Source organism: Podarcis gaigeae (assembly GCF_964106915.1).
Source record: "Podarcis gaigeae genome assembly, chromosome: 3".
In the NCBI taxonomy this organism is placed as follows: Eukaryota; Metazoa; Chordata; class Lepidosauria; order Squamata; family Lacertidae; genus Podarcis; species Podarcis gaigeae.
This window is the reverse complement of record NC_139680.1, coordinates 118,546,216-118,566,336: the sequence shown is the minus strand read 5'-3', so window position 1 is coordinate 118,566,336 and position 20,121 is coordinate 118,546,216. Positions and strand designations below refer to the sequence as shown.

The 20,121-nt window shown below is 46.6% G+C and overlaps 1 protein-coding gene across 1 annotated transcript in view; it reads right to left on the bottom strand.

The window, feature by feature from the left end:
• Positions 1 to 20,121, bottom strand: part of ADCY3 (adenylate cyclase 3) — a 101,161-nt gene that overhangs the window by 67,349 nt on the left and 13,691 nt on the right. The window contains exon 3 of the mRNA XM_083733115.1: positions 8,365 to 8,514. Within this exon, the coding sequence (XP_083589241.1) occupies positions 8,365 to 8,514 (150 nt within the window). The remainder of the gene's footprint in view (positions 1 to 8,364; positions 8,515 to 20,121) is intronic.

The window sequence follows — 20,121 nt, the reverse complement described above, 5'->3', positions numbered from 1 at the left end:
CCAGGTTGGGGTAGCTGGGATAGGTTTGTCGGGTTTTGAATGTCTTATGTAGATTTTTCAATTTTGTTGTTCTGTATGGGACAATGAAGGGCCGCGGGTGGCGCTGTGGGTTAAACCACTGAGCCTAGGACTTGCTGATCAGAAGGTTGGCGGTTCGAATCCCCGCAATGGGGTGAGCTCCCATTGCTCGGTCCCTGCTCCTGCCCACCTAGCAGTTTGAAAGCACATCAAAGTGCAAGTAGATAAATAGGTACCACTCCGGCGGGAAGGTAAACGGCGTTTCCGTGCGCTGCTCTGGTTCGCCAGAAGCGGCTTAGTCCTGCTGGCCACATGACCCAGAAGCTGTACGCCAGCTCCCTCGGCCAATAAAGCGAGATGAGCGCTGCAACCCCAGAGTCAGCCACGACTGGACCTAATGGTCAGGGGTCCCTTTACCTTTACCTTTATGGGACAATGACAATAAAGATTATCGTATCGTATGATGCCCAGGGTCCCTTTCAACTTGACAGTTCTAGGATTCCTTCATTCCCAATGGGTTCTAACAGAGATCATACTGGGGATTTCCTGACCCACCCAAACAGGATACTGTCGCTTTTTACAAAAGGTGAAAAGCAAATCTTATAAGCAGGCTTTCAATGTGAAAGACAACATCTCTTGAAGTCCCATCAGCAGTTTACAATGGAATCCTTTTAACCGAGTCACTTTAAGGTAATGGCTGGAATTTATAGGTATCGATACTGGAAACTCGATTTTTTTTAAAAAAAAAGGTTTTTCAACTTAAATTTTTACAGAGATATATCAAACATAAATAATAAAAACAAGATCCCAAGGAATCTCCCAGACTGCCATCCTTCCCTTTGTGTGCCCCATTATTAATCTTTTCCTCCCGCATCTTCTATGACAATCCAAACCCATTATGTCCAGAATCAACCTTAAACTACAAGTGATATTCCAATCCTACTAACGATTTTAACTGTTTGTAAATTCACTTTTTTTGGTTTTTTTGTTTAGGTCGTCTGGGCTTCAACTTAGAAATAAAGGCAAAATACCAATTTTAGAAGGGATGCAGGTGGCGCTATGGGTTAAACCACAGAACCTAGGACTTGCCAATCAGAAGGTTGGCGGTTCGAATCCCCGCGACAGGATGAGCTCCCGTTGCTCGGTCCCAGCTCCTGCCCACCTAGCAGTTCAAAAGCACGTCAAAGTGCAAGTAGATAAATAGGTACCACTCCGGCGGGAAGGTAAACGGCATTTCCGTGTGCTGCTCTGGTTCGCCAGAAGTGGCTTAGTCATGCTGACCACATGACCCAGAAGCTGTACACCGGATCCCTCGGCCAGTAAAGCGAGATGAGCACCGCAACCTCAGAGTCGGCCACGACTGGACCTAATGGTCAGGGGTCCCTTTACCTTTACTTTACTAAATAGCAAAGGTTGCAGTGTCATGACTTCAAGATTTAACTCTGCTGGAGCCCAACCTGTGTTTCTTTGTGGATTTACAATGGGCCAACTGCTTCATTATTACGGTATTATTTTTGCAGCTTGGCTAACGTAGGAGGACTGGTGGAGACTGTCCTCACCTCATGCCCATTACCTGTTTCCTGGCGCATGCAAAGCTCCCCACCCCAAACTCCAATTCGGGGAAGACAGCATCTATACAGCAACATTTCTTGAGAAACTGCAGGATACCAATGTACTGTGGCTAATGCCGTGTACTGCTGGCTTCAGACGCGCTGGAGCCAGAGAAAACAAACGACATACCCAAGGAGAAAAGGAATATATTTTTGTATATCACCGCAGCCGCAAGAATACTTATGGCAAAATATTGGAAAACAGAAAAAGGACTACAAATGAGAGAATGGCAAGTTAAGATTTGTCAGTTTGCCGAGATGGCAAAAATGGCTGCATCCGTCCGGGGCTGCTCCAATCAAAAATTCTACACAGAATGGGAATGCATAAGGGAATACATGAAGAAATATGGTGTTAAAGCAGAACTCTTAATAGGCAATTGTTAAGCGTGTAAGGACAAAAGAAGTCATTATAATTTAACATGTTCTTCTATTTTATTAAAGCAACTAGAAAAAAAAATATTATGATGGGAAGATCTCACACAGGTGAAGGGAAGCAGTGGGGAGCAGGGGAGGGTTAGGTTGAATTTGGGAAATAAAATATTATATGCGACAGCAAAGGATATAATAGATTCTTACAGAATAGTAATATATTGTAACCAGAATATGATTTCCTCTGGAGTTAAAGATCTAACTGGGACAAACCTTGTTTTGCTGAGCTCGTATTTTGCACAATTTGTATACGGTGTCTGTTTGATAATGTGTGGTTTGCTATGCCTAATAAAGGATATTTGAGGATGGTAACCAGAATAGAAGTTCAAAAGGGGAAGTAAATGTATTTTTAGTATTTTCATTATTGTAATAGTTATTATTATTTCTCCTTCGATGAAGGCAATGTTAATTTAGGCTTCTTCGTTTTGCTGTCTGTATAATTTTCTTAAGTCAATGAAGAGGGTGATTTCCCCACAACAGAAGGCAAGATAGTGTGGCTTAGTGGTTAGAGCACTGCACTAGAGCTTGGGAGAACCAGGGTTCAAATCCCCGCCCAGCCATGAAACTCATTGGGCAACCTCAGGCAGCTCACTGCCTCTCAGCCCAGCCTACCAGGGTTGTCATAAGGATAAAAAATGCGAAGGAAGAAAACCGTGTAAGCCACCACCTTGAGCTACCTGGAGGGCCAAATGCAACAAGGATATAAATACAGACAGACACACCAACCCCAAAAAGAAAAGAGGAGGTCTTCTTGAGGTCCCTTCCAACTCGACAATTCTATGATTTCTATGCAAGGATGATTTCATCCACACAGTGGAGAAAGATTTCAAAAGGCATGTTCGGATTTTATTTTGGGATTTGCTCTGAATGTAAATAACTTGGTTAATTAAGTGGATTTTTACTGAGAGCCTACAGGGGTTACTCTCTGGCAGCAGATACAGAGAGAGCGTTGCTATGGGAACTGGACTGTCACCAGGGCCTCCCTCTCGATTTCTCCGAGAACAGGCAATCTATAATAGTATAAACAAGGAAAAATCCTTCCAGCCGCGAGCAACAGGAAGCTGCGGGGACGCAAATCCTAAGCTGCAGAGCAGAAGCTCCATCACACACACACAAACACCCGGGAACCGTTGCAAAGGGTCTGTCTCTTACGGACAGGCCATTCCAAACACCCGGAAAAGGCTGCGTGGTGAAAAGAAAACCCAATTAAACAATTGGGTTAGCCCACATTTGGGATGGATGAATGGTAAAGGTAAAGGGACCCCTGATCATTAGGTCCAGTCGTGGCCGACTCTGGGGTTGCGGCGCTCATCTCACTTTATCGGCTGAGGGAGCCGGCGTACAGCTTCCGGGTCGTGTGGCCAGCAGGACTAAGCCGCTTCTGGTGAACCAGAGCAGCACACGGAAACGACGTTTACCTTCCCGCCGGAGTGGTACTTATTTATCTACTTGCACTTTGACATGCTTTTGAACTGCTAGGTTGGCAGGAGCAGGGACCGAGCAACAGGAGCTTACCCCGTCGCAGGGATTCAAACCGCCGGCCTTCTGATCAGCAAGCCCTAGGCTCTGTTGTTTAACCCACAGCGCCACCCGCGTCCTGGTGCAAAATGCGCCTGGTGAATTTTGAACAGTGGCAGCTTCCCTCCTTTCCGGGCCTACAGCGGCAGGAGGAAGCTGTGCTAGGATGAATAATAATAATAATAATAATAATTTATTATTTGTACCCCGCCCATCTGGCTGGGTTTCCCCAGCCACTCTGGGCGGCTTCCAACAAAGATGAAAGATACACTAAAATGAACACATCAAGACCTTCCTAGAGACGGATAAGCACTGCAAATAAACTAAAAATTTGCAGAGGAGCCAAGTGGTAAGAACCTAAAAAGCCCTGATTGATCAGGCTGTTTAGACCAGCATATTGTTCTAACAATGGGCAACCGGGTGTCTGGTGTGGGGATCCCACATGCAGAATCTGAACACAATTTCATTCTCCTCTCCTGTGGTTTCCACGATATATATCACTGCTTTTTAGACACCGAGTCAAAAATGCTTCATTTGCCCAACCTCTCGGTGAATAATATCTCTCGGGTTCTTTTTATTGCCACTGTGGCTATGAAATGCGCTGTTTTATTGGCTATATTTTTTTCAGTAATTATATTTTATGAGCTATCTTTGCTATCATTGTTTGTCTTCATTGCTGGAAGTTGCCTTGAAAATTCTCTGAGCTGAAAAGGCAGATTAGGAGTGTTTAGAGCAAACAGACTCAGTGCTAGCTGCGTTGAGGAAGATAGCTATTTGAACCTGACTTCACCACAGCACTTTTAAAGCAGCGGGTTGTTTTCTCCCCAGCAATAATGAACAAACAAGGTCTGAGAAAGGAACATTTGCAAGGCTGTGGTTTATCCAGAATCCAGACTGATCTAGAGACGAAAGCGAGGCTTCAGCGCCCAAACAATAAGGATTCAGCCCACTGGGAACTTTTTCTCCACAAAGCCTTTTATAAGCAACAAACCATGTCCCGGTTTAGTAAGGTTTAGGAGAAAGTTACCCAAATATGGTTAAAAGATGGAACCTAAGTATAGAAGCACAAAATGCGTGCATGTTTCAAGAGGGAAGAATAGTATAAATATGTACCAATGTTTGGTGTTTTTTAAACCCTTCCAAAATGTTCACTCAAAGGCCCAGTTCAAAGTGATGCATTCTACTGGTTGTAACTCTCACAAAATGTTATTAAAACAAAGCTTTAAAAGTGGACTAATTATAGAGCACTTTCAAAGCTAAGCACTGCACAAGCTAAGTTTCTGATCCTGTTCCTATAGCCTACATACAGTGGTACCTCGGGTTAAGTACTTAATTCGTTCCGGAGGTCCGTACTTAACCTGAAACTGTTCTTAACCTGAAGCACCACTTTAGCTAATGGGGCCTCCTGCTGCTGCCGCACCGCCGGAACACGATTTCTGTTCTCATCCTGAAGCAAAGTTCTTAACCTGAAGCTGTATTTCTGGGTTAGCGGAGTTTGTAACCTGAAGCGTATGTAACCCGAGGTACCACTGTATACTTCTACAGGTTCCTTCCAACTCACTCTACAATTCTACAATTCTACGATATCCGTTCCACATTTGTAAGAACTTGGTCATTTAGTGTGGCATCACCTGCTCTGTTGTTTAACCCACAGCGCCACGCGAGGGGGTGAGCTCCCGTCGCTCGGTCCCTGCTCCTGCCAACCTCGCAGTTCAAAAGCACGTCAAAGTGCAAGCAGATAAATAGGTACCACTCCAGCGGGAAGGTAGAGGCGTTTCCGTGCGCTGCTCTGGTTCGCCAGAAGCGGCTTAGTCATGCTGGCCACATGACCTGGAAGCTGTACACCGGCTCCCTCGGCCAATAAAGCAAGATGAGCGCCGCAACCACAGAGTTGTCCGCAACTGGACCTAACAGTCAGGGGTCCCTTTACCCCTGCACTGTGGAACTCCCTGCCTGTTGAGATCAAGCTAGCGCCTTCCTTATGCTCTTCTCGGGACCTGCTAAAAACATTCTTGTTTAGGCAAGCCTTCCCAGATTCTTAGAAAGTTGAAGTCATTTTATTCCGTTTTAGCATTTTAACTTTTGTGCGTTTTAAAGTAGGGATGTAATTCTTTCTCGATTCCATCTTTTCGTAAACCGCTTTGAGGTTCTTCACAACCAAGCAGCGTATAAATTTTATGAAATAAAATTTAAAAAATCTTGGTATCCAATTAGCAGCCACATGTTAAGTACACTCGTACCTTGGATCCCAAACGCCTTGCAAGTCAAGCATTTTGGCTCGCGAAAGCTGCAACCCCGGAAGTGAGTGTTCCGGTTTGCAAACGTTCTTTGGAACTCGAACATGCGACACGACTTCTGTGACTTCTGATTGGCTGCGGGAGGTTCCTGCAGCCAATCAGAAGCCACGCCTTGGTTTTGGAAGTCAAACAGACTTCCGGAATGGATATACAATATATATGATATACAATATACAATATCTTTATTGTCATTGTCCCATACAGAACAATGAAACTGTCTTGCCAACTACATAAAACATTCAAAAAACCCTAAAAACTCTGAAACCCCATTTTAAAATACACTATACTATACTATAAAATACACTATACTAAAATACACTATACTAAAAAATGCACTATACTATAGAGATCCCTCATGCTGCGTTTAGAACCAGAATTGCATTTGGGTAGAAACTGTTTCTCAGGCGGCTAGTCCTAGTCTTTATAACCCTGTACCTTCTTCCAGAAGGCAGAAGCTGAAAGAGATCATTTCCGGGGTGCATACTATCCTGTGCTGTCTCTGCCGCTTTCTTATGGCACCTGGAAGCATAGATTTGATCTAAGGTGGGAAGAGTGCACCAAATTATTCTCTCTGCAGTCTTTAAAACCCTGGATTGCATTCGACTTCCGAGGTACCACTGTATTACCAAAGTTGAATTTGTTCAGGACAGATCTCTTTTAGGTGGGGAAAATAAAGAAACACACCCTGTCCTCAATCCAGCCCTATTGGTGTCTTATGCAAAACTGGTGCCATTCGCTGACTGTCCTGATGTACAAAAGGAAGAGGGACATGCACAAGAATGCAGAGCAGAGGTCAAGTTTCTGCTTAAAGGAACTTGTCAACATCTCAAAAACTTTCCGAGTTCCTTTCCACTTCCATTGCCTTTTTCTCTCTCTCTATCTTTTGCCCCTCACAGGGGAACCTGTCTCTGCTTATCAGTCGTACAGCACAAGCCTTGGGCTGGTGATATGCTGCCCGTCTCTCTCACAGCAATGCATAACTATCTCTTCAAAGACCCAGCCGAGCGCTCTCTGACGCCTGCAAAAGTTTATCTCCCCATGAACCCGCAGCTCCGGCTTGACATCAATAGCACTTTGGTGACGCGGGTCTGGAAGGCGTTAGGAGCCGCCTTGGTGTGGGACAGACAGCAGGAGCTGTTGACAGGGGGCCGGCAGCTGTGAATTGGATGCAGCCGCGTCTATAAAAAGAGTATGTCTATTCTTAGCCCCCTTCCCAAAGCACCGAGGAATGGTGTGTGAGCGCACCTTTCCCCTCTGCACATGACACAGTTGTTGCAAACAAACCTCTCTCAACCTGCTCCCTTGCAGATGTTCTGGACTGTCACAGCCTTCAATGCTTGTGATCCATTATGTAAGCCACTTTCAAGTTCTTTGGAGGAGGCGAACGTAAGAGCCTACTAAAAACCTGGATCAGGCAATCTAGTCGAGCATCTAGGCACAGGTTAATTCTGTGTCCAAGGCAGCTGTCTACCAGCTCTATCTGGTACGCAGGATGAGACCCTCCCTGCCCGCAGACTGTCTTGCCAAAGTGGTGCATGCTCTAGTTATCTCCCACTTGGACTACTGCAATGCGCTCTACGTGGGGCTACCTTTGAAGGTGACCCAGAAACTACAATTAATCCAGAATGCGGTAGCTAGACTGGTGACTGGGAGTGGCCACCGAGACCACATAACACCAGTCCTGAAAGACCCTCATTGACTCCCAGTACGTTTCCGAGCACAATTCAAAGTGTTGGTGCTGACTTTTAAATCCTAAACAGCCTCGGCCCAGTATACCTGAAGGAGCGTCTCCACCCCCATCGTTCAGCCTGGACACTGAGGTCCAATGCTGAGGGCCTTCTGGCGGTTCCCTCTCTGTGAGAAGTGAGGTTACAGGGAACCAGGCAAAGGGCCTTCTTGGTAGTGGCACCCGCCCTGTGGAACGCCCTCCCATCAGATGTCAAGGAAATAAACTACAGTCATACCTCTTGTTACGTTTGCTTCAGGTTAAATCTTTTCAGATTGCGTCTCAGAAGTACCGGAAAGGGTTACTTCCGGGTTTCACCGCTCGCACATGCGCAGATGCTCAAAATGACATCACGTGCATGCACAGAAGCGGCGAATCACGACCCGCGCAGACGCGGGTTGCGTTCTGCTCATGTTACCACTGTATCTGATTTTTAGAAGACATCTGAAGGCAGCCCTGTTTAGGGAAGCTTTTAATGTTTGATGTTTTATCGTGTTTTTAATCATCTGTTGGGAGCCGCCCAGAACTGGGGGCAACTTCTGCTATGTGGGTGTCTTACCTCAGATCCAAAACTACTGAGCCATAGCCCATCTCTGGAGAGGAGCAGCAAAGAAAGATGTCTATTGGACATGGACTCCACCAACCACTAGAAACTAAAGAACCACCAAGAGTAGACCTGTCCTCCCTGGATATCCAGCTCAACTGCTCATGCAGACGTGACACAGGGAGATAATGTTTGTTACTGTCGGAGCAATTCATCTCTTACCTGCTGCTGACTTTGCTCCTCAAGGTTGAGCTTGACTTCCAGAGACTGACGAGCTTCCAGGAAGGCTTTGCGGTGCTTACGATCAGCCATGTAGTACGACATGATGCCCACGCAGATGGTGCACAGGTAGATGGCAATGTTGGACAAGATCTTGAAGGAGAGAAAGAGAGAGGTGGTAAGTCAATCTGAAGAAGATGGAGAGGCAGGTATGGAAGACGAGAGCAACCAAACTGGGCATGTTTAGCCTGGAGAAGAGGAGGTTAAGGGGTGATATGATAGCCATGTTCAAATATATAAAAGGATGTCACATAGAGGAGGGAGAAAAATTGTTTTCTGCTGCTCCAGAGAAGCGGACAGAGCAATGGATCCAAACTACAAGAAAGAAGATTCCACCTAAACATTAGGAAGAACTTCCTGACAGTAAGAGCTGTTCGACAGTGGAATTTGCTGCCAAGGAGCGTGGTGGAGTCTCCTTCTTTGGAGGTCTTTAAGCAGAGGCTTGACAACCAAATGTCAGGAGTGCTCTGATGGTGTTTCCTGCTTGGCAGGGGGTTGGACTCGATGGCCCTTGTGGTCTCTTCCAACTCTATGATTCTATGATTCCTGTCCCACCTATGCCTAAGAGGTCACCGTTGGTCGGTACTGCACTGCAGCCCTCCAGATGTTTTGGACCACAACTCCTTTCAGCCCCTGATGGGAGTTGGTAAAGGTAAAGGGACCCCTGACCATTAGGTCCAGTCGTGGCCGACTCTGGGGTTGCGGCGCTCATCTCGTTTTATTGGCCAAGGGAGCCGGTGTACAGCTTCCGGGTCATGTGGCCAGCATGACTAAGCCGCTTCTGGCGAACCAGAGCAGTGTTGTTTACCTTCCCGCTGGAGAGGTACCTATTTATCTACTTGCACTTTGACGTGCTTTTGAACTGCTAGGTTGGAAGGAGCAGGGACTGAGCAACAGGAGCTTACCCCGTCACGGGGATTTGAAGCGCCAACCTTCTGATCAGCAAGTCCTAGGCTCAGTGGTTTAACCCACAGCGCCACCCGCGTCCCGATGGGAGTGGTAGTCTTCATGTAAATTAATACTCTTTTTTGATAACCAGATCCCTAAATATTTTACCTTATTTTTAATTTCTAAACCCGTCAGTTGTTGGAGTTATTTTATTTACTTTCATCTGCACTTAAATTTTTAGTTACCGGGTAATAATTTGGTTTTTTGGAAGTTTACCTTTAGTCCTGCCATTTTCCCATATGTCTTAATTATTTCTAACGCCACTGGAAGACTTGCTTTTGCATCTTGTGTTGTTATTATTAAGTCGTCCGCAAATGCTCTTAACTTTATAGGATTCCCCCCCCCCCAATTACAATTCCTTTTATTTTGTCTTCCTTTCAAAAGGATTTCCAGAACTAGTATAAATAATAAGGGCGATAAGGGACAGCCCTGCCTTGTCCCCTTGGTGATTGGAAAACTTTCAGTCAAATTTCCGTTTATTATTAACCTTGCTCTTTGCTGGTGATATATCTCTGCTATAGCCTTTCCCATTCTTTCTCTAATTCCCATTGTTTCAATTTGTTTTTTCATAAAGTGCTGCCCTGTTCCCGCTGAGAAGGTGGAGAAACCAACATATAAAACTGTTCTGCTACTGCACAGAATCTGCCTACACCAGGCACCCCCAAATTTGGCCCTCCAGATGTTTTGGGACTACAACTCCCATCATCCCTAGTTAACCAGTGGTCAGGGATGATGGGAATTGTAGTCCCAAAACATCTGGAGGGCCGAGTTTTTGGGTGCCTGGCCTACACCAACAAGGGAAGCTTTGTGGAGCACCAAGAGAAGCTGTAAGGTAAAGGTAAAGGTACCCCTGCCCGTACGGGCCAGTCTTGACAGACTCTGGGGTTGTGCGCCCATCTCACTCAAGAGGCCAGGGGCCAGCGCTGTCCGGAGACACTTCCGGGTCACGTGGCCAGCGTGACATCGCTGCTCTGGCGAGCCAGAGCCGCACACGGAAACGCCGTTTACCTTCCCGCTGGTAAGCGGTCCCTATTTATCTACTTGCACCCGGAGGTGCTTTCGAACTGCTAGGTTGGCAGGCGCTGGGACCGAGCAACGGGAGCGCACCCCGCCGCAGGGATTCGAACCGCCGACCTTTCAATCGGCAAGTCCTAGGCGCTGAGGCTTTAACCCACAGCGCCACCTGCATCCCTAAGAGAAGCTGAGGGACCTGCAAATCAAAGCTGCTGTTAAAGGCAGAGGAGCGAGAGCTGGCAAAAACATTGGCAACCCTCCCAGGCCCACCACTCCTGGTAAAGTATGTGTGGGTGTCCCGGCTGTTCCCAGAACACAAAGCACCATATTTTTCGCTCTATAAGACGCACCAGACCACAAGATGCACCTAGTTTTTGGAGGAGGAAAACAAGAAAAAATATATTCTGAATCTCAGAAGCCAGTACAACAAGAGGGATCGCTGCGCAGTGAAAGCAGCAATCCCTCTTGCTGTTCTGGCTTCTGGGATAGCTGCACAGCCTGCATTCGCTCCATAAGACGCACATACATTTCCCCTTACTTTTTAGGAGGGGGAAAGTGAGTCTTATAGAGCAAAAAATACGGTATTTCCACCCCCCCGGTCTTGCCTGGCAGCCCTTTCAGATGCCTCTCACATGACCTTGCTAATTACAACTGGTTAAGGTGTTTTGGAAAAGAAAAAAGAAAAAACCTGCCAGGTCTCTAAGCATCTGTGTGTCGAGGGGCCTGAAGAAGGTACCTAGGGAGAGCAAGTTCTTAAACGGAGCTTTGCTTCTGATAGCCTTTGCAGCAAACAGTTTCTTGCCTTCCGTAGAGAAGCCGGATCGTGCCTGGGCTCAGATGCTGCGGCGATGCCTAATTTTAAAATATTTGAACATAGATGCTGGGCTGAGGGGACAGTGGTCTGACTTGGTGTGAAACAGTTGTGCATGTCCCCGATGTTGGAATACAGTGGTACCTCAGGTTACAGACGCTTCAGGTTACATACGCTTCAGGTTACAGACTCTGCTAACCCAGAAATATTACCTCGGGTTAAAGAAGAACTTTGCTTCAGGATAAGAACAGAAATCGTGCAGCGGGAGCGGGAGGCCCCATTAGCTAAAGTGGTCTTCAGGTTAAGAACAGTTTCAGGTTAAGAACAGACCTCCGGAACCAATTAAGTTCTTAACCAGAGGTACCACTGTATAGGAATCTGCCTTACACCGCGTCGGTCCATGTGACCATAGCTGAAATCACCCACCACTCTTTTGTCTCCCCTTTCAGATGCTTCCTGGACTTCACTCATCAGCTCAAGGTCTCCTTGAGCGTTTTGATCGGGGGGACAATAGTTCGTCCGCAGCACCAGCTTCCTTTTGGAGCCAGGTATAGCCACCCACAGAAATTCTATGGAGGGGTCCGTCCCTTTGGAGCAGGGGTCAGCAACGTGAGGTCCATGGGCCAGATGCGGCCCACGAAGACCGTTTTACCGGCCCACGAGCCGCCCCCAAACCGAGCTGCCCGCTCGGCAAGTCCCCACGTGCTGTGCTAAACCAGCACAGCGTGCGGGGACTCACTGAGCGGTGCCAGAAATCACGCCTGCGCATGCACAGATATCAGAAATAGCTTCTGCGCATGCCCAGACGCCAACAATTGCTTCTGCGCAGGCATGAATATCCGGCATCGTGCTGCGCCGGTCCAGCCCACAAACAATCTCCGTGGGATTGATCCAGCCCATGGCTGGTAAGCCTTGCTGACCCCTGCTTTGGAGATTTCTAGCTAGCACTGTGCCCTCTCTGGTGGTGTGCAGTGTGACATCACCTCCAGAGCATCCTTCTCTGTCCTACCAGTAGCGTTTATATTTTATTATTATATGTGTCTTGGTCCTTTATGAAAAAGAATTTAGAATCACTGGGCGTAGGTACAAATTTTCTAAGGGGTATAGAGGCAATTTACAAAGAACAAAATGCAGAACTTATAATAAACAGTGGATTACCAGAGACAGGGTTGCCCTTTCTCACCTCTGTTATTTATATCAATGTTGGAAGTACTACTTAAATAAGTGAGACAGAAAGAATTACAGGGATAAAGTGTGGCGGAAAAGAATATAAGGTTAAAGCCTTCGCGACGATATAGTCTTGACAGTACAGGAGCCTATAACTTTGACAGCAGAAGCATTAAAAGTAATTGAAGAATTTGGAATGTTGGCAGGATTGAAAATTAATAAAATGATGGTGAAAAACATGAGCATGGAACAAACAGATCAGCTGCAAAGTAAAACAGAAATAACAGTGGTAAAGAAAAGAAAATATTTGGGGGTCTCGCCGAAAAACACAAACCTATTCAAGGACAATTATAAAACAACATGGAAAGAAAGAAGGACAAATTTGGAAATATGGGACAGATTGAAACTGTCCTTCTGCGGAAGGATAGCAGCTATTATTATTTATTAAATTCATCTGAAAATCTCAGGGTGGTTCACAGGATAAAAATACAAGATAAAAACACAAAATACGGTACGTAACAAAAACAAAACAAAATGAAACCATAACCCCTATTCCCCCACAGACGCATTTAAAGTGGCACATAGTGCTAGTTTGGATACAACCCCATGTCTCCTCAGAAATAAATATTATTGCATTCAGTGCAACTTATTCCCAGGTGAGTGGGTTTAGGGGTGCAGGTTTAACTACCTGCCTTGGAAATACCATAAGACAGAAACTCAAAGAAACATACCGTATTTTTCGCTCCATAGGGCTCACCGGACCATAGGGCGCACCTAATTTTTAGAGGGGGAAATCAAGAAAAAAATCTTATTTCCCCCCAGCCCCAAAGAGCAGCGTACAGGCTGCGCACAACCTCTCCCTGCCGGAGGGGTTGTGCGCGGCCATGGCACAAGCCAAGACAGCGAGCGGAGAAGAGGAGTCCCTTCTGTTCCTCCTCCGGCTTCCAGGCAGGCGCGTGGCTGAAGGGGCGCTGCACAGTTCTCCCTCTCTGCGTGTCGCCTCTCCTGCAAAGGAGAGGCGCTGCACAGAGAGGGAGAACTGCGCAGCGCCCCTTCAAGCGAAGCTGGAGAAGGAACAGAAGGAAGCCTTTAGAGTGCAGCAGGACCTTGCGCTGCACTCCAAAGGCTTCAGGTTCCTTTGGCTGAAGCCAGGAGAGTCTTGCTCTCCCGGCTTCAGCTAAAGGAACCTGAAGCCTTCAGAGTTCAGCGCAAGGAGCCTGCATTCGCTCCATAGGACGCACACACATTTCCCCTTAATTTTTGGAGGGGAAAAAGTGCGTCCTATAGAGCGAAAAATGGAGTACATGCTACCAGTGCATGGAAATGGGTGGGGAGAGGGAGAAGAGGAAATACTTTGTCAGTAAGAGGAAAGAGAACAATGGGTAAGAACTCCTAAGTATTAACGGAACAGCTACATTTAACATTTTAAGGTAGAAATTTGTGGGATGAAAGGTTTTCAACCTCTTCAGCAATCTTTTATCACTCTGGGATGAAACACGCAGTAAGAAGCAGTAGAACTGGCAGTAATGAAACTGTGAGGGTCTAAATTACTACTGCTGAACATTATTATATCCAGAGAGGACAGTGTCCTCACTGGTCGTCTTCATCCCCGCCAGGTTTTCGTTCTGCCTAATATATCAATGCCGTCCCCTAAGACCAAGCTCTCCAGTTCTTTGGTTCGGAGACTTCTAGCTTTAGCACATAAACACTTCCATGTGCGCTCTTTGGCACTCGCGTTTTGACCTGTGCTGCTTTATTCCATCTGAATCGCTGCCCTGTGCCTCTGCACTCATAATACCAAGTTCTACCCCTCTATATTTTAAATTGCCACAAACGCTTTTGCCTTTATATTCACCCCAGAGGGAGGATTTTTCCAAACCAGACTCTCCTCGGCTCCTGTCGGCTTTGTCATGGACCATCAGTTTGAAAGCTTCTCTGCCACCTTTTTAAAATAGTAGTAGTAGTAGTAGTAGTAGTAGTAGTAATAATAATAATAATAATAATAATAATAATAATAATAATAATAATATAATATTTATACCCTGCCCATCTGGCCGGGTTTCCCAAGCCACTTTGGGCAGCTTCCAACGAAGTATTAAAATACAGTGGTACCTCAGGTTAAGAACTTAATTCGTTCTGGAGGTCTGTTCTTAACCTGAAATTCTTCTTAACCTGAAGCACCACTTTAGCTAATGGGGCCTCCTACTGCCGCTGTGCCGCCGGAGCACGATTTCTGTTCTCATCCCGAAGCAAAGTTCTTAACCCGAGGTAATATTTCTGGATTAGCAGAGTCTGTAACCTGAAGCGTATGTAACCTGAAGCGTTGTAACCCGAGGTACCACTGCACAGTGGTCTGTTAACCGCCAGAAGGCCCTTGGCGCTGGACCTCAGTGTCCGGGCAGAACGATGGAAGTGGAGACACTCCTTCAGGTATACTGGACCAAGGCCGTTTAGGGCTTTAAAGGTCAGCACCAACACTTTGAATTGTGCTCGGAAACGTACTGGAAGCCAATGTAGATCTTTCAAGACCGGAGTTATGTGGTCCCGGCAGCCGCTCTCATCAGTCACCAGCCTAGCTGCCACATTCTGGCTTAGTTGTAGTTTCCGGGTCACCTTCAAAGGTAGCTCCACATAGAGCACATTGCAGTAGTCCAAGTGAGAGATAACCAGAGCATGCACCACTCTGGCGAGACAGTCCTCTGACAGATAGGGTCTCATCCTGCGTACCAGATGGAGTTGGTAAACAGCTGCCCTGAACACAGAATTGACCTGTGCCTCCATGGACAGCTGTGAGTCCAGAATGACTTTTATTTTAAGAACCAATGGTCTGGGTTCATCGAGTGGGGCCTGTCCCTTTTGTACAGGCCTAGTTTGTCCCAAAATGTTCTCCCCCAGGGCACCTAGCAAATCCAAACCCCTCCTTGCCATGCTATTCATGCATTAACACTACAAAGCTGCCCCTATGCCTGTAACCAGTTGCGTTTCAAAGAAAGCGACCCAGGGAGATCCTTGCTTTCAACATCCTCCCTAGCAGCCTAAACTTTCCTTCCATCATCTCACAACTACATTTCCCTATGTCCTTGGTGCTGGCATGTACCATGGTCACTGGTTCCACCCCAGCACTATCTACAGACTATTTAGACGATAAGACACACCGCAGGCATGCAAATAACTCTGCAGTCTGCACACCCATCACCCCCCCCCCTCCCAGCAATCTATGTTCCTCATGATCAAATCGCCAGCTGATGTTGGCGATTCAAATCAGCCCTGAGTGCTCACTGGAAGGACAGATCCTGAAGCTGAGGCTCCAAGACTTTGGCCACCTCCGGAGAAGAGAAGACTCCTTGGGAAAGACCCTGATGTTGGGAAAGATGGAGGGCACAAGGAGAAGGGGACGACAGAGGACGAGGTGGGGGGACAGTGTTCTCGAAGCCACGAACATGAGTCTGACCAAACTGCGGGAGGCAGTGGAAGACAGGAGTGCCTGGCGTGCTCTGGTCCAGGGGGTCACAAAGAGTTGGACATGACTAAATGACTAAACAACAACAATAATTATGCTGTAAGCCACACAGAGTGTTGGGGAAACCCAGTTGGATGGGCAGGATATAAATGACATGTTGTTGTTGCTGCTGCTGTTGCTGCTGCTGCTGCTGCTGCTGCTGCTGCTGCTGCTGCTGCTGCTGCTGTTGTTGTTGTTGTTATCATCAGCATCCCTCCTCCACCATTCTTCACAAACATGCATCCATCACCTTCAATGTTCCCAAGCACTCCTCTACAGAGAGCAAAAGGCCACTAAGAACTGTGATTTTATTTTTTGGAGTTTGTAATGCAACATTCACTTTAAAAATGACAGTGCTCATTTTAAGTATCTGGAAAAATCTATCTACCTTATTTTATTTCATCCTCTGTACACATTTGGATAATGCATGTTCTCTACTTTGTCTCCTTTAACTCTCTGTGCTGGTCCATCAACCATAATAATAAAGATTTGATTCGATTCCTCTCTTACATGCCTTTTCTTCGAACGAAAATCCCCCAAATACTGCAACCCTTTCTGCAACTTCTGGGGAAGTCGCTCCTCCTCTTGATGACTTCTGGTTTCCTTTTTCTGAACCTTTTCCAGATCTACAATATCCTTTTTGACCCAGACTGGGTGCTCTTTAGATATTTCGGACTACAGTTCCCATGAGCTCCATCTCTCTCCTTCTCTTGCGCAGACCCACATACTTTAACTCGGGCCGCCAAAAGCTTTGTTTATCCAGTTATACAAACTTTCGTTTTATTTTTTAAAAAGCTATTTTATGAGTTTTGCATTAAGCACGTCTTCTCTGAGGTTGCTGGGAGACAGTAAACACAACATCTCGTTTATCTTTCAAATATCACTGCATTTGAATTGCTGGTTGCCGTTTCTTAAAAATGAAATAAAAACCCACGATTCTCAGGTCACACTATTTAACTTCCTACTTCCTCCAAAAAGAATTATCCCCGTAACTCAAGGACCAGCAAGGAGGCTAGAATCAGAGGCAGCATCAACTTCAGAGCAAGTAAAAGATGACATGGTAGAAATTTATAAAACCATGCATCGCAATCCAATGGAGGAAGGCTGGAAGATTCAGGACAGATGGGAAAAAAGCTTTACGCAGTGCGCTGTTAAACTATGGAGCTCCCTGCCACAGGAGGCAGTTGGCGGTCACCAAGTTGGATGGCTTTAAAAGAGGATTAAACAAGTCCATGGAAGGGAGGATTGTCAGTGGCTACTAGCCACCTGTTGGAAGCTTTTAATGTTTGATGTCCGCCTGCTTCTTGGGAGAAGGGCAATGACAGGCCTAGACAGCATCTTGAGAAGTAGAGACATCACCTTGTCAACAAAGGTTCGTATAGTTAAAGCTATGGTTTTCCCAGTAGTGATGTATGGAAGTGAGAGCTGGACCATAAAGAAGGCTGATCACTGAAGAATTGATGCTTTTGAATTATGGTGCTGGAGGAGACTCTTGAGAGTCCCATGGACTGCAAGAAGATCAGACCTCTCCATACTGAAGGAAATCAACCCTGAGTGCTCACTGGAAGGACAGATTGTGAAGCTGAAGCTCCAGTACTTTGGCCACCTCATGAGAAGAGAAGACTCCCTGGAGACGACCCTGATGTTGGGAAAGATGGAGGGCACAAGGAGAAGGGGACGACAGAGGACGAGATGGTTGGATAGTGTTTTTGAGGTTACCAGCATGAGTTTGACCAAACTGCGGGAGGCAGTGGAGGACAGAGGTGCCTGGCGTTCTCTGGTCCATGGGGTCACAAAGAGTCGGACACGACTAAACGACTAAACAACAACAATGTTTGATGCATTACTGTATTTTAATGTTTTGTTGGAAGCCGCCCAGAGTGGCTGGGGAAGCCCAGCCAGATGGGCGGGGTATAATTATTATTATTATTATTATTATTATTATTATTATTATTATTATTATTCCATGGTGCAGGATACTTAAGCTATTGCTCTGACTCGCTAGAAGGCAGATTCCTCTGTTTATTTAGAGTTACTGCTACTGCCCTTTATTATTTCTATCTTGCTCTTATATCCTACAGAAAGTACCCAGAGCAGATTACAAGAAAAGAATTAGCGCATTTTTCGCTCCATAAGACGCATCTGACCATAAGACGCACCTAGTTTTTAGAGGAAAAAAAGATATTCTGAACGAAACAGTAGATGTATGATTTTTGTGGTTCATGCTGTGGCCACAGACATGTGATCTGATGGTGAATTTGGGGTGACCCAATGCAAAAATCCTGAGGATCTATGTGCTTTTATCTCCCCTCTCCCAGGCAGCCTCCTTTATCACTAGAGTCCCTTATCTCCCTCCAGATCGCTTGCGGATCAGCTGCTCAGCGGCTTCCTTTCAACACCCCATTCCCTCTTTCTAAACAAAAAAAGCACAATCTGCTTTTTGCCCCTGGGCAATTCAGCTCCAGGGGCCATGCATTCACTCCATAAGACGCACAGACATTTCCCCTTACTTTTTAGGAGGAAAAAAGTGTGTCTTGTGGAGCAAAAAATACGGTATGTTCCTAGCAACTGATATTCGGAGATACACTGTCTCTGAACATGGAGGCTCTCCGTAAGGTCCCCATTACTAATACCAACTTGTATATATTTCTTTTAATCCTCCCCACAACTCCCTCCCCACACTCTTTGTGTGTCTGTCTTTTTTTCCTCCTTTTCCTCCTCCTTGATTGCAAATCACCAGGCAAAGTTTCTCGTCAATATTTACCTGGTGCAAAGCGGGCATGCAAATTGAGCCAGCGTGGTTACAGCGGTTAGAATGTCAGGCTAGGACCCAGGAGACCAGGGTTCGAATCCCCCACTCAGCCGCGGACGAAGCTCACAGGGTGGGCCTCTGAAGCTGACCCACCTCACAGGGTTGTCCTGGGAATTAAACGGGGAGGGACAGAACCATGCGCTCCACCTGGGGGTGGGGGGAGGTGGGATATGAATGCAATAAACCAGGGGTTAGCAAACTTACCGTGCCTCGGGCCGGTGTCTCCAGCGGTGGGGCAGGCCGGAGGGCAGGGGAGCACATGCCCATACGCATGCGCACACACTATTTCCAGCGCACTTCTGGGTCGGAGGAGCACCGGAAATAGCTGGTGCGCATGTGCCCGGGCCTCCCCCGACCCGGATGTGCACCGGAAATAACGCTTGCGCATGCGCACAAGGCATTTCCGATGCTCCTCCGACCCCAAAGTGGGCAGCCATGCAGCGCAATGCCGGTAAGAGTGGGGGGCTACCACAGGCCGGATAAACAAGTCCCTTGGGCCTTATCCAGCCCGTGGGCCTTAGTTTGGGGACCCCTGCGATAAACAATATAAATTCAATGCAATGGAACACCACACAAGGGCGGAAAGAAGGACGAGGATAAAAGCTGCGCCTGCTGTCACAGAATCATAGAATTATAGAGTTGGAAGGGACCCAACGGTCATCTAGTCCAACCCCCCCCGAAATGCAGAAATCTCAGCTAAAGCATCCCTGACAGGTGGCCACCCATCCTCTGCTTAGAAACCTCCAAGGAAGGATCCGTTCCACTGTCAAACAGCTCTTACGGCCACAAAGCCTTTCCAGCGAAGGAAAAAGCAGCAGCTTTACAGCAGAGAAGCTAAACAGTAGAATATCTGGCGGGGTTGGGGAAAAGGAGGATAATAAATTGAAATTGAAATACTTTGTTGTCACTTGTACAACTTGTATGCAGTGAGATTACACCAGCACCCCCCACTCCGCTCTCTTAGTCTTAATTCCCCTTGTTTACTGACGCACACCCACCAAACCTGAAAGTCACTTGCCCTGTTGTTATCTTTTCATTCAGCAGCCTAACAGCCCACGGATAGAAGCTGTTCTTTACCCTGTTGGCGCGACTAATTATGCTTCTCTATCTTTTGCCCAAGGGCAGGAGATCAAGAAAGTGCCGGCCAGGGTGTGAATCATCCCTGAGAATTTTTCTCGCTCTCCTGAGGCAACGTTCTTCCGCTATTTCATCCAGCGGATTCATGGGTTAGCCTATAATATCTTGTGCTGTATTCACCACCCTCCTATCAGTTGATGTCAAACCAGCGTACCACTCCGTGATGAAGTATGAAAGGACACTTTCTCTTGTGGACTGGTAGAAGGAGATCATCAAATGTTGATTGACATGTTCTTCCGCAATACTCTGAGGAGATGGAGTCTCTGTTGGGCTCTCTTAACCACCTGGGTTGTATTTATTTTCCAAGTAAGG